General features: G+C 34.6%; 2 protein-coding genes across 2 annotated transcripts; both read left to right on the top strand.

Annotated features, from left to right (window-relative positions):
• The first annotated feature begins 1306 nt into the window (after positions 1 to 1306).
• Positions 1307 to 8636, top strand: LOC108334714 (long-chain-alcohol oxidase FAO4A). Its single transcript, XM_017570635.2, has 3 exons — positions 1307 to 1662; positions 2065 to 2334; positions 6648 to 8636. The coding sequence occupies exons 1-3, from the start codon at positions 1345 to 1347 to the stop codon at positions 8484 to 8486; spliced, it is 2427 nt and encodes an 808-aa protein (XP_017426124.1). The 5' UTR covers positions 1307 to 1344; the 3' UTR covers positions 8487 to 8636.
• Positions 8637 to 11024: 2388 nt separating this feature from the next.
• Positions 11025 to 12846, top strand: LOC108335254 (protein MODIFYING WALL LIGNIN-2). The gene is made up of 3 exons (XM_017571233.2): positions 11025 to 11375; positions 11486 to 11688; positions 12288 to 12846. Exons 1-3 carry the CDS (start codon positions 11259 to 11261, stop codon positions 12532 to 12534), a joined length of 567 nt encoding a protein of 188 aa, XP_017426722.1. The 5' UTR covers positions 11025 to 11258; the 3' UTR covers positions 12535 to 12846.
• Positions 12847 to 13094: the final 248 nt, after the last annotated feature.

Here is a 13094-nt window from a genome sequence, read left to right as displayed (position 1 = left end):
TTTGACGTCCGACGTTCGACTGACGTCTTTGCGGGTGACGTCTATGTAGACGTCCGTTGTGTCAGGCCGGAAGTCTATATAGACGTCCGCTGTGAACCTCTCGGACGTCTATACACTATTGCAGAAAGGACTTTTATTAGACGGGTTATTTAGGGTTATTTACGGGTTATTTAGGGTTATTTAGGATTACATGGTTTGGACGTTTGTTTGTGCACTGCAACACGTCTGGAGAGCAGATTCGAAATGAAAATGGAGGAAGATGGAGGAGTAAACGACCTAAAACGTAGGCCAAAAAACGTCGTCCAAGAACACGCAACAAACTACACCAAAAACGATTTTTAATCGGTCCAAATGAATGATATTTCATCACTGAACAATTTAATCGGAATAAAAGTAAGATTAAATGGTCCAAAACAGATAAAAACCAACCTGGAAATGCAAGGCGCAGAGGGAACTCTCACGGGTTCGCATAACTCCTCGCGGGTTCGCGTTTTGGTGTGTATGTCCTTATTTTAAAAGTCTTTTGAACGTCCGTTGTGGCGGGGGACGGACGTCTATATATAGTAGACGTCCGTCCCCCTCCAGGACGGACGTTCAAGAGGCTGACAGGGTAGTTGAACCCGTCAGTCTTTTGAACGTCCGTCCTTGAGGGGGCCAGACGTGTATTATATATAGACGTCCGGCCCCTTCTAGGACGGACGTTCAAAAGGCCGAATCTTCAACTCTCCCGTCAGGCTTTTGAACGTCCGTTAGAGGGGTCGGACGTCTACTATATTATAGACGTTCGGCCCCCTCTAGGACGGACGTCTCCACACTCAATTATTTACATTTATGCCACCGGTCAATTATTTACGTTGGGGTTTTGGTGGACGGACGTCTATGGGGTGACGTTAAAGATCAATTCTGCATTAGTGGATGTTCAAAATTTCTCTTATATCAGAAAAATAATTAATGTAAATAGTAATATATATTATATATAACAAAATTTGAAATACACGCTTCATAATATTGTCTCTTTTTCGGTGGTAGAAAAATAGTCATTAATTATATATTTCATTGTGGGTTTTTTTTTTCTTGAAAAGAAAAACAAATATGCGTAATGGGTATCTGTCAAACGGGTATTATATATATATATATATATATATATATATATATATATATATATATATATATATATATATATATATATATATATATATATATATATATATATATATATATATATATATATATATATATATATATATATATATATATATATATATATATATATATATATATATATAAACTGCAAAGGGTTGGAAGAAGGCAGTGTTGAGGTTTGAGAGGAGAGAAAGTATAACAATGGAGGACAGAACCATAGGAAGAAGTGGAAGCTCTAGAAAGGGTAGCTTTAGGTTTGGAATAGGAGTGGATGGAAAGAAGGATCACACTGTGGTGGAGCTTGGAAGTATTGACACACACAGACTTCTTCTCAGTGGTGGAGAGAGACAGAAAAAACAACAACCTCTCACCAACTCTCTCTCTTCCAGGCAAATGAAATCCCTATCTGCTCTCTGTGACAGTATCTTACCTTCCGTCGACCACTCTGTTCACACTTCCGATGAATCTGTCAACAAGTTCTATCGGATTTCAGCTTCCATGGCAGGCACACCAGAACTTGTACGCCTTCTCTAATACCTACTTGCAAATTCACTTTCGTTTATTCCTTCTAAATCTTTTTTATGATATCGCAAACCCCAAACCTCTCTCTATACCGAAAACGGTTTTAAGTCATATTTCCAGCTCCAGTTATAACATGAAACTGTTATTAATATTTATTTCAATTACGTTCAAAATGTATAATGATATGCAAAAATCACTTATAAATGAACGTTCTTTCTCTCTTGGTCACTTTCTTATCATGAATCAAAAGTTGCAACAGCAGATAAAACTAGCTTTCATAAAAAATAGTCAGGAATGGAGCTTACATTGTAGGGATGATGATGAGACGTCACTTTTATGAAAAGGGTTATGTATATACAGTGAAATGATATGTATTTGTGTTGGTTTGTGATGTTACAGCTAGGGGGAGTGATGTGTGAGAAGCTGAAACACCCATTGACAGGGTTACTGAAGTTGGCGTTATGGGGGTTGTCAACGTGGTTTGGAACATTAATTTTGTGTGGGATGGGGTGTGTCTCAACAAAATTTCCCTTCATCCATAGCTTTCCTGAGTTGTCTCTGCAAAAAAGACAAGACATCATGCGATCATGGTCTCTCAGTTACATTCGTCTCTTGAGACTGCTCTTCAGGACCATCAAACTTCTCACTCTCCTTGTCTTCTTTACTCAGGTATTTTTCAAAATATAAAACAAATATACTCTCTCTTTATTAGTTATATATTTATTCTTGGAATTAGAATTCAAGCATCAGTCTAAGTCTCACGTTGAATAAAAATAAGAAAATAAAACATTATATAAAGATGAAAAATCGATTAACTCATTCTCTTAAAGTTTTTGATAAAGAATAGTATTCATCTTTATATAATTGAACTCAAACAATAGTGTCTCTCCCGTAAACCTATGATAAACCTAACATTTGTGTCTTTCATTCCTCATGCAATCCACCTTTCTCTAACTTTTATGTTATGTTTGTCTTCTAGTAGTAAGTGGTTGCGTATGAATAAGTGTCATTTTAGCTTTTCAAAGTGATACTTTTTCCAAACTCAAATATACATCAATATGTCTAATAAACTTAAAAGTAAATAATTTAATCTAAAAATAAATTAAATATATAAGCAGATTCAAAAGATTTGTATTCAAACAGTTTTGTTTCAAAAAAATTTGACACAATATGGTTTTAGAAAAGTGTATAAAATCTGGTAAGTTGAATTGACATTCTTAACTGTCGGTGTGAAATTAGATAAACATTTGAATCTAAATATAGTATTGGTTGTTTTTTATTTATCCTCCTAATTAATAACATTAATGGAAAGATTGTGAATTAATTAATTACTGTGTGAGTAGTACTAAAGTTGTTATACTATGGCATACTACCTTTTTTTTCACTATTCTTTGTATGTGTGAAAACCTTGGAGGAACTATTAAAGAAAACAACAGTGATTTTTAATAGGCATAATATATAAAATATAATGTTTCTTATAATTTTTACAAGCATTTCTCAATTTTGAATACCAACCTGGAGCTCACCATGCCTTAATTAGCACATATAAAACATTCAATGTTTTCCGCTGCTTTGTGTTTCTTTATTGTTATCACCATTTTCTAATATCATCTTCTTCCAATAAACTATTTTTATTCATCTGAGTCCAAGTGCATAAATGGCTATGACACCTAATTATCAGTATCGTATTTAAAACAGTATAATATACATTTAAAATTAAGTACTGAAGTTTTTGAGAAATTAATTTATTGTTATAAGTCACATTTTATGAAGTAAACTTTTTAGGTACATACATATACTGTTACAAGTATCTTTTGGACCATTTTACAAATACGTACGATGATAAAAAGTTAAGAATGTTGGTGGTACGGTTTCTAAACTAATAAAAACACATGTTATTTTTTTCTAGATATACAATTTCACTATTGAAGTTAATAACCTTTACCTGTATTAGTTAAAAATAGCATAAGGAACAGTTAAAGTTTAAAGAATCAATGTTATTTAAAAAATAAAATTTTTTAAAGAAGTGCATGAAAAAGCTAACATTAATGTTGCGGCTTGACTTTGTGGCATCTAAAATGTATGTTATGATGCAAAACTAAAGTTGGAGTGGTTGAAACTTGAATGTGATAATCCTTATATTTAGTTGAAGAAGTGATGATGAGGTGATGATACTCTCAATCTATCTTTATTTTTGTATTTAGTTTTGTAACGGAGTTTTATGTTTTTAATAATAATAAGATGGAACATATTTATATTTATTTGATATGTATTATAAAAATAAAATAGTTATGAAAAAAGTAATTTTCATATTTAAAAAAATAGTATTATATAAAAAATTGTGTTCTCACCTGAAATTTTTAACCAAATCACGAGTTACACTTTATTTCATGTTTCCAATGGTGACCTACCTAACAGGGAATCCCAAGTGAAATATTAATGGATTTTTATACTTTCAAAATATCTTTAATATAATCAACTTTTCAGATATTTCTTTATTCAAAAAATCCAAAAAAACAGATACTATTAATCCAACTAGATCTAGCTCACACCTAAAAGATTCAATTTTTAAAAGAGAGTCAAGTTTTCAACTATGAACAGTAATGCTGAATTCTTCTTCTCTTTTCAATATCTACATTTCTAAAATATTAAAATAATTAGATTAAAATTCGGCTGATTATTTATGTTGAAAATTTGACTTTCCAGTATAAATGAAAAATCCGTACAATAAGTATATTTAAGTAGAAAAAATGAAATATTCCCAATAAAATAATAATGATAAAACTGACATGGATAGAGATACAGGAAGGGAATAGAAGTATTATTGAAAGCCTCTGCAAAAAGTGGACCCTTTGTACTGAGAGATAAAGGTTGTAGTTGATCCAGTTGGAGGTTATTAAAAACAACTACGGTGTGTTTGCTAATAAATAAATAAAATAAATCATTTAATTAAAAAACTAAATTATGAAAATATATTTTATTTAACAGAAATAAGAATAAATTATGAAAAACTAAAAAATGTACAAATTTTTGTTTCTTTTTCTATCTAATTTTCTTTTATCAAACAATTCGTATTCTTCTATTTCTACTTCTTTTTATTTTTGCACCTTCTAGCATTAAGGTGTCTGGGACGAGTGTCCCACATGAAAGTGGTACAGTAGAACTAAGATTTGGCTCCAAAGTCTTAGACTAGTATGGATGATACCAAAAAGAAAAAAAAATGTAAAAGAATAAAAAGTAAAAATAGTTTTATTTATTATTAACAATTTAATTAATTGGTATATTTTAGTATTTATGATATAAATTGATTAGACAGATCAGTAACATTTGAAAACGTGAGTGTTTAGTATGAAATGTGAGGGTGGTAGCTATGGCATTAATCAACCTTCTCTTCCAACTCATTCCATTTAAAATCCCCTACAGAAGGACCCCAAGAAAGGACCATGTCCTTTCCTTCACCCTTCATAACTTCCATTAATTTCTCTGCTTCCTATCTTCTATCCTTTTCTCTCACAAGCCAAACATCATAGACCGACATGTCTAATTACAAACTTTAAGTAGTAATGTTTCTTGCACATCTTCTTATTAATTTTAATTATGTTTTCGTAGATATAATAGTATCACATCAAGTAATTGAGATTATAGATAATTTAAAAATTAAATATTTTGAGTGAATAATAAAAATGGGAAGGTAAAGGAAATAATAGTTAGTGGTGGAAATGAAAGACTCGTGGGGACAAACATGACTTTTCAACGTCACTAGATTCCTTTGGGGTGCATCCAACTTACCAGATTTAAATGCATCTCTTTTCTCAACCCATCCCTTTATTCCATCACTCCCTGGCCTCTTCCGCTTTATCTTCAAATATTTCTTACCACATTTTGCACGATTTTTAATTAGTATATATACTTTTTACTATATGTAAACATAATAAAATACAAAATCTTATAAAAATTTATAACAATTAACAAAGCATTATTGTATTTTTTAATCCATAAAAAACTAAAGAAAAAAAATGTATTTTATAAGTAAATTGTTTCCAAGGTGGTTTTGTAAGGTCCAAAAAACAATTCTGAGTTGTAGAAGGAGCTTGTTTTTATATCTCACTGACCTTTCACCGACATTTTGCTAACAAAACGAGACAAAAAGCAATTACTTACTGCACCCCATCATTTTCAGAATTTATTTTCTATAACTAAATAAACAATTCTGGAATTTTTTTTTCCAGAACTCAAACGTCTCTTTCTTTTACGGGGTGGGAGAAGAAATTTGATGAGGTTGAGAAAGCAATTGCCCACAAAGAATGGACTGCAGGGACCTCCAAGTTTTCTAACTACATCCTTAAATTATTGAAAATATCTCATTTACTGAGGTGGATAAACAATTACAAGTACAAAAAATTTCAACAATTTCAAAATTTAATTTTGAAATTTAATGAAAATCTAGTTGAATTTTAAAATTCGATGAACATCTAGTTGAATTTTGAAATTCGATGAAGATCCAATCAGATTTTAAAAACCGATGTGTTTATCAAATTTCAAGATTCGATTCGATGAAGAAAGAATCGATTTTTAAAATTCAATTTTTTCAAAATCGACTTTCAAAATAAAAAGTTTCACTGCGAACCAATTTTGACATTTTGAAGAAAATTGGAGGTGCAAGAAGAAAGATTTGAAGGTGCGGGGAGAAACTCCTTGAACCACAAACCTGACCCAAATGTTTTCACGGAAATGTTTTGTGATGTCCAAATTGCTTAAGTTTTTGTTAAACCCATCAATGTGTAGGAAGAAGGCATGGGGGTGCAAAAAGTAATTGTCACTCATTCCTTGTAGCCGTTCAACCAGTTGAAAGAATCTATAATGGTGTAGACACGTAGCATTATTGACCAAGTTATGATTTGTACAGTTTGATGAAAATATTTTTGTATTATTTGGAAGCTTGTATTGTAGTCACATGGCCTAACACATACATAATCTCTCAGACAGATGAATCAGAAGAGAACCTTTCATGGAAAGCAATTGGATACTGTGGACCTGATCCAAAATTCAAAGCTCAGTTGAAGAACCACTTTTTAGATGGAAAATCTAAGGAAGCAGAAGATGATAAGGAAGATGAAGATGCAGAAGAGGTGATAGGACCCCTCTACAAAGGTCTTGTCCATCTGAATAACCCACGAGACATCGCTGCAGATGCTCTGAGACGGTTAGGATTCTCTGTCTCTGTCGTTCGTAGAAAGCACAAAGCTGCAGCAAACTTGTCTTCTCCTTCTTTGGTGATTCAATGTGATGCTGTGGTGGTTGGTTCTGGCTCAGGGGGTGGAGTCATAGCTGGTGTTCTGGCAAAAGCTGGTTACAAAGTGTTGGTGTTGGAAAAAGGAGGGTATTCTGCAAGGAACAATCTTTCCCTTCTTGAAGGACAATCCATGGATCAAATGTACCTCAATGCTGGATTGGTTGCAAGTGATGACATGGGTATGTTCATACTTTCAGGATCCACTGTTGGTGGAGGGTCGGCGGTAAACTGGTCTGCTTCCATTAAAACCCCACAGCATGTGTGCAAGGAATGGTGTGAGAAACATGGGCTTGAGCTGTTTGAGAGTGAATTGTATAGAGAAGCCTTGGATGCTGTCTGTGAGAAGATGGGAGTTCAATCTGAGATTGAAGATGAAGGATTCAACAATGCTGTTCTGAGAAAAGGGTGTCAAGAGATGGGGTATCCTGTGAATACAATTCCTAGGAATTCTTCATCGGATCATTACTGTGGCTGGTGCTGCATGGGTTGTAAGGATGGGAAGAAGAAGGGCACCTTAGAAACATGGTTGGTGGACTTGGTGAAATCTGGAAATGGAGCAATTCTTCCAGGTTGTGAGGCACTAAAAGTCTTGCACAAGAATATGGAAGGGAGGGATAGAAAGGTTGCAGGTGGAGTGGCCTTTGAATTTGAATATAAAGGGATTAAGGACATTTGTGTGGTGGAGTCCAAGGTGACCATTGTAGCATGTGGAGCTCTATGTACTCCAGCATTGCTTAAAAGAAGTGGCTTAAGGAATCAGAACATTGGGAGGAACTTACATCTTCATCCAGTGACAATGGCTTGGGGCTACTTCCCAGATGAACCTGCTTCTGAGGTGTGGCCGGAGGCAAATAAGAAGAGCTATGAAGGAGGGATAATGACAGCAATGTCCTCTGTTGTTGCAGAGTTTGAACAATCTGGATATGGTGCAGTGATCCAAACACCTTCGTTGCATCCTGGCATGTTCTCAATTGTCACACCGTGGACTTCTGGAGTCGATATAAGAGATCGAATGCGAAAATTTTCTAGAACAGCTCATGTATTTGCACTGGCAAGGGATAAAGGATCAGGTACTGTGGAATCACCACATCGTATCAGTTATAAATTGGCAGGTGTAGATGAAAAGAACTTGCAGAAAGGAATTGATAAGGTGCTGAGAATTCTGGCGGCTGCTGGAGCTGAAGAAATTGGAACACATCATAATAAGGGAAGGACCTTAAATGTAAAGCAAGTGAGCTATCATGAGTTTGAGAAGTTCGTTAAGGAAGAAAGTTCAAGGCCACTGACAGACCTTTCAACACCATTGTGTTCAGCACATCAAATGGGGAGTTGCAGGATGGGTTCTAATCCAAAGCAATCAGTGGTGAATCAGACAGGAGAAACATGGGAAATGGAAGGCCTTTATGTGGCTGATACAAGTGTCTTTCCCACAGCTTTGGGAGTGAATCCAATGGTCACTGTTCAAGCTATTGCTTACTGCGTAGCACAATCTGTCCTAGAAGTTCTCAGAAGGAAAAGAAGTAAATGAGGGGAAAAAAACGTGTGCTGTTTCTGTAGCTCCAATGTTACTGAATTCTCAGAAAAAACCTTGTTCAAATAATTTGGTGAGAAATGCCATGGTTGAAATTCTAAAAACTTCATGGTAAATTTTAAATTTTGTGCATACATTTTATTATAATCTTAACTGCTGATTTTAAATCAACAGTAATTACTGTATTTTACCCTCAAAAGTGTTCCCTCACTTTAGAGGAATCACATCCTTTTACAAGTGCAGTTCTATAAATCAGTAACAATTCTCCAGTTCCTGAAGATCTTCATGTTCTCACATAACTAAATATATTTTGACTGCTGTATATCAGATAGAAGTGTAACATACACAAAAGGGGTATCAGGAATTTTCTACGACACTAATAACAAACAACTCGTTCCATCATTCATTTATAGCAAAGCTTATTGCTTTTACGAAAGACAGAAACAGAGAAAGCAAATCCCTACCAAGAGGCCAACTTTAATCTGCATGATATTTACGAACTCTCCAAGCAATATACTATATATGAGAAAGTGACAATATACCATTGTCACAGAAATTGAATCTTTGCCATCACAACTTGAAAATAAAATTTAGGTTATGAGGGACTACTCTTAATTTACAGACACTGGCAGGAAGCTAGGAGCTGTCATCCTCAAGATATATATAATCACTTTTCCAAAAAAAAATTATCTTATATATAGTCCACAAGATCCAAGAAAGATCCTTCAGATCAATGTTTTCTTTTCATGTATATCCAGACAGACCTAAAAGCAACCCAGAATTATTGCAGCACAAAACCAACAACAGCCAGAAAAAGTAAAGGCATGGTAGTGAGGGTCATATTCTCATAGAAATTGACTACACCAGAAATCCTTAATAGCATCTCTTTCACAAAATAGCATAACTACTGCTCCTTTGTGGAAATGAGGGAAGAGAATTGAATCAAAGAAAGCAATTATCATCTCAACATTTAACATATAATGCACAATATTTTCCTCCCTGCTAATTCTCTAGTTAGTACTAATGTTTATTTAGTTTTACAAGAAGTCTGATTCTCAATTAACTGTCATGACAATCTGACATTATTCCTTGGGTGACATAGCCACCTTACTGAAAAGATGGAAATGGCATCATGTAAGCATGTCCCATCTAACAAGGCAAAGTTCTCAAGCAAATGTTCATGTGAAGTGATATCAGCAGCTAACTAGATAAGACATTCTTCTCATGTTGTTACAGCTAAACCCCTAAAACCTCAATAATCTACTTATACAATGCTAAAGCCTCAAGCATTCTCAAAATGCAGATTTATAATCTTGAGTCAGCACTTTTGAAAAAATAAATAAACTAAAAAAAGTCGTTATTTACCAACCAGTAGCAAATTTCAATGTGGAACCGCTTCTTTTTTACCTTCAAAATCACAATAAACAAACATTCAAGGTAAGCAATCCTACTCAGAAAAAGTATCCCTATCTGTTTTTGGTGAGTGATGGGATTGGAGATTGGTGAGAGGCCACTATCATTGAAATTTGATATGGTTCTCACAAATTAGAATGAAAGTAGTACCGTGCCATTTGCTTACTTGACACCCCTGCAATCGTCATGAAACAAAAGAACATTTTGAGTTCGTTTTCTTTCTTTCTGGGAAGGTGCAGGAGGAAGAAAAGCACAGCGTGACCCAGATGAACATTGAAGGGAAAAAAGGCATAAACTAATATTCTCCCAGCACCCATTTGCAATGTTTATATAATATTTTAAACGCAAGTCCCAAAAGCGAAGAAAGCTACAATTTTTAACTCTGGGAATCCACAGGCAATTTGAATTGGGAATAGGGTTCAACAATTAAACAAATCCAAGTCAAATTTAAACGGAGCTCACGATGTGAAGAATAATATTAATGCATAGTTGATCGATGATTATTCTTCTCTCCCAAACCCACATGTCTTCGTAGGAATCGAATCCAGCTTTTTAATAGAGTGAATCTTTGAGGAAACGTCAAAGAAAGAGCCTTGAGTGAATCAATGGCAATTACAATTACCATAGGTAACAGCTTCGGCACCTTAATTTTAATTAATTTTTCAATTCATGTCAATGTGGCCCCACACAACACCTCAAAGAGATAAGAAACTTCTTTCTGTCATTTGGGTTTAAACGAGGGAATGAGAATATAGCCTTTTCTTTTCTCGTGAAAAGTGGCATAAAGAGAAACCTCACCGCATGAACCGATTGAAGAGAAGAGAAGCTTACCTATGAAAGTGGCAAGTAATTATATAGTACATAATTTGGAGGGCAATTATCTGTGTATACTTGTTAATACAGATAAATTACAGAAAAATTAGGAAACTTCCTTGCTAGTCCTTATCATCATTGAGAAAAATGGACAGTTTTGAACAGATAATTGTTGTTTATATGCTATATTAAAATTTGGTGCAATTTATGTCTCTAAATTGGGCTTATTCTTGGTGTCTATCTCCAACTTGGTAAAAAGCTATTTCAGCAAGCGGTTGACTAACTAGAAAACAAATGGAAAAGGTTTAGCTGGTTTTTCCCAATTCAGGATATATGCAGTTAGGAATGGTATCTCCTTCAAAACAATGATAGACACTTTGGGAAGGAAGTCTCAACTACTACTACAAAGGAAGAGACTCAAAGAAGAGGAGGATGATGACCAACACATTCAAGGCACCAAGTCATCTTTCTATTTGAGTAGCTTCCAAGAGTTATTCCTTATTCTCTCTTATCTGCTGTCTTCACAGAATCAACCAACCCACCATGGTGGAAAGTCCTCCTAAATTCAAATTCACATTCATCTTCTTCATCATCTTCTCCCTCTCTCTTGGCTTAGTTTCCTTCTCCTTGTGCATAGCCTCTGAGATTAAGAGGAACAAGGTGAGTAATGTGTTCTTGTTCTATTCTTGAATTGATTGAGACCTTGCCCTTAGGAGTTTTTGCTTCTTTTTTCTGAAACTGGTTCTGAATTCTGATGCTTTGTTTTGTAGAAGGAGGATCTCAGATGGAATGGGAGACTGTGTCATTTACCGTCAAGTCCAGCATTTGGATTGGGAATTGCATCATTGGTTTGTTTGGCTTTGGTGCAGAGCATTGGGAATTCTATATTGTTCAAGAATTGCTGTTCAGGAGGGAAAAGAAACGCACGGTTTAAGATACCTATCGTTGCAAGGATTCTGCTTTCGATCTCTTGGTAAGTTAATAATCTTTTTCATATCTGTTCTTAGTTGTTAGCACATCACATTCAACAATCATAGTTTAAGGAAATAACACAGTTCGATTTGCTTGATTATTGGCTTGTGCATTGTCATTATTTACCTGTTAGAATGGACGTATTTGCTCTAGAAATAAAGTTTGATTCTTGTAACCACATTATTGAAAGTGGACGCATCACCATCCAATCTAGTTGTCAAACCGAATTTCCTTTCTTCAGGTTTGTATTGATTTTAACAGTAAAATATAGAGTACATCATTTTCAGAAAGTGTGCCATGTGGTTTTCCATGATTGGCCACAGGTTGGCAAATTCAATCATTTTCAGTGTGAAGACTGCAAAGCTAGAAAGGTAGTGGAGGGTTGGAGATGTGGAATTAACAGAATGTCGTTCTGTTCTTCAAAAACTTATAAACATAGAATGATGTAGATATGTAGATCTGTTAGAATTCTGTAGAGATGGTAACTCTTAATATTAGGAATTGAAAAAATAATAATAAATATTAGAGAATTGAAATTATAGTTTTTCCTTTGAAACATCCCAAATATAAGTTTAACATTGGTATGGATTATGCTTGCAGGGTTGGGTTTGGAATTGCAGTTATTTTATTAATTGCTGCGACAAGCATGAGCAAAAGGCAAGCATATGGGGAAGGGTGGTTGAAAGGTGAATGCTACCTTGTCAAAAAAGGGACATACGCTGGTTTAGCCATATTGATTTTAGTTACAGTAGGATCGTTAATAGGTTCAGGTTTGTTAACAATGAAGAGCAATAAGGCAGATCAGGGTCACAAAATACACGCACAAACGGGTGAAACTAGGGATTAAAGAATTTGTACATGGAAAGCATATAGTAAAATGCAGAGTCAGAGTTTTGGTGCAAACCAAGGAGCTATAAATTGGATTGAGGATCATCAACTACTGTAGAAAGAAGCCTTAAATGTTGCATAGAGAAAGATCGAAGACCGATGACAGAAAGAAAGGTGCTGGAGACAACAAAAGATGTTTGAATTGTTTGTCAAATTTGCCGAGAATAACTACATTTTTTTCCGACTTACATGATACGAAAGAGACATTTGTTTTGTATACATTCTCCCCGAGGTAGAAACTGCCTCATACAGGAACTCATTTTGGATCCCACCCGCATACTTCATAATTTTTTTTTGTACAGATACTTTTCATCTGCTTCCTCCTTGTTGGCATCGTTTTATTTAATTTTAAAATATTTCTAAAGACTTGTAGGCATCGTGTTCTACAATTTTTAAACAAAGTCTCCGAGTCGCAGGCCACCCAATGATGATAATTTTCCCCCGAAAAATATGTGATTCTCGAAAAAAGGGAGGCCAGGCCCAAGGTAGCAATTTTAAATTCATAAAATGAGATCACAA

This window comes from Vigna angularis, chromosome 10, assembly GCF_016808095.1.
Source record: "Vigna angularis cultivar LongXiaoDou No.4 chromosome 10, ASM1680809v1, whole genome shotgun sequence".
Lineage (NCBI taxonomy): Eukaryota > Viridiplantae > Streptophyta > Magnoliopsida > Fabales > Fabaceae > Vigna > Vigna angularis.
This window is presented reverse-complemented; position numbering and strand designations above follow the sequence as displayed.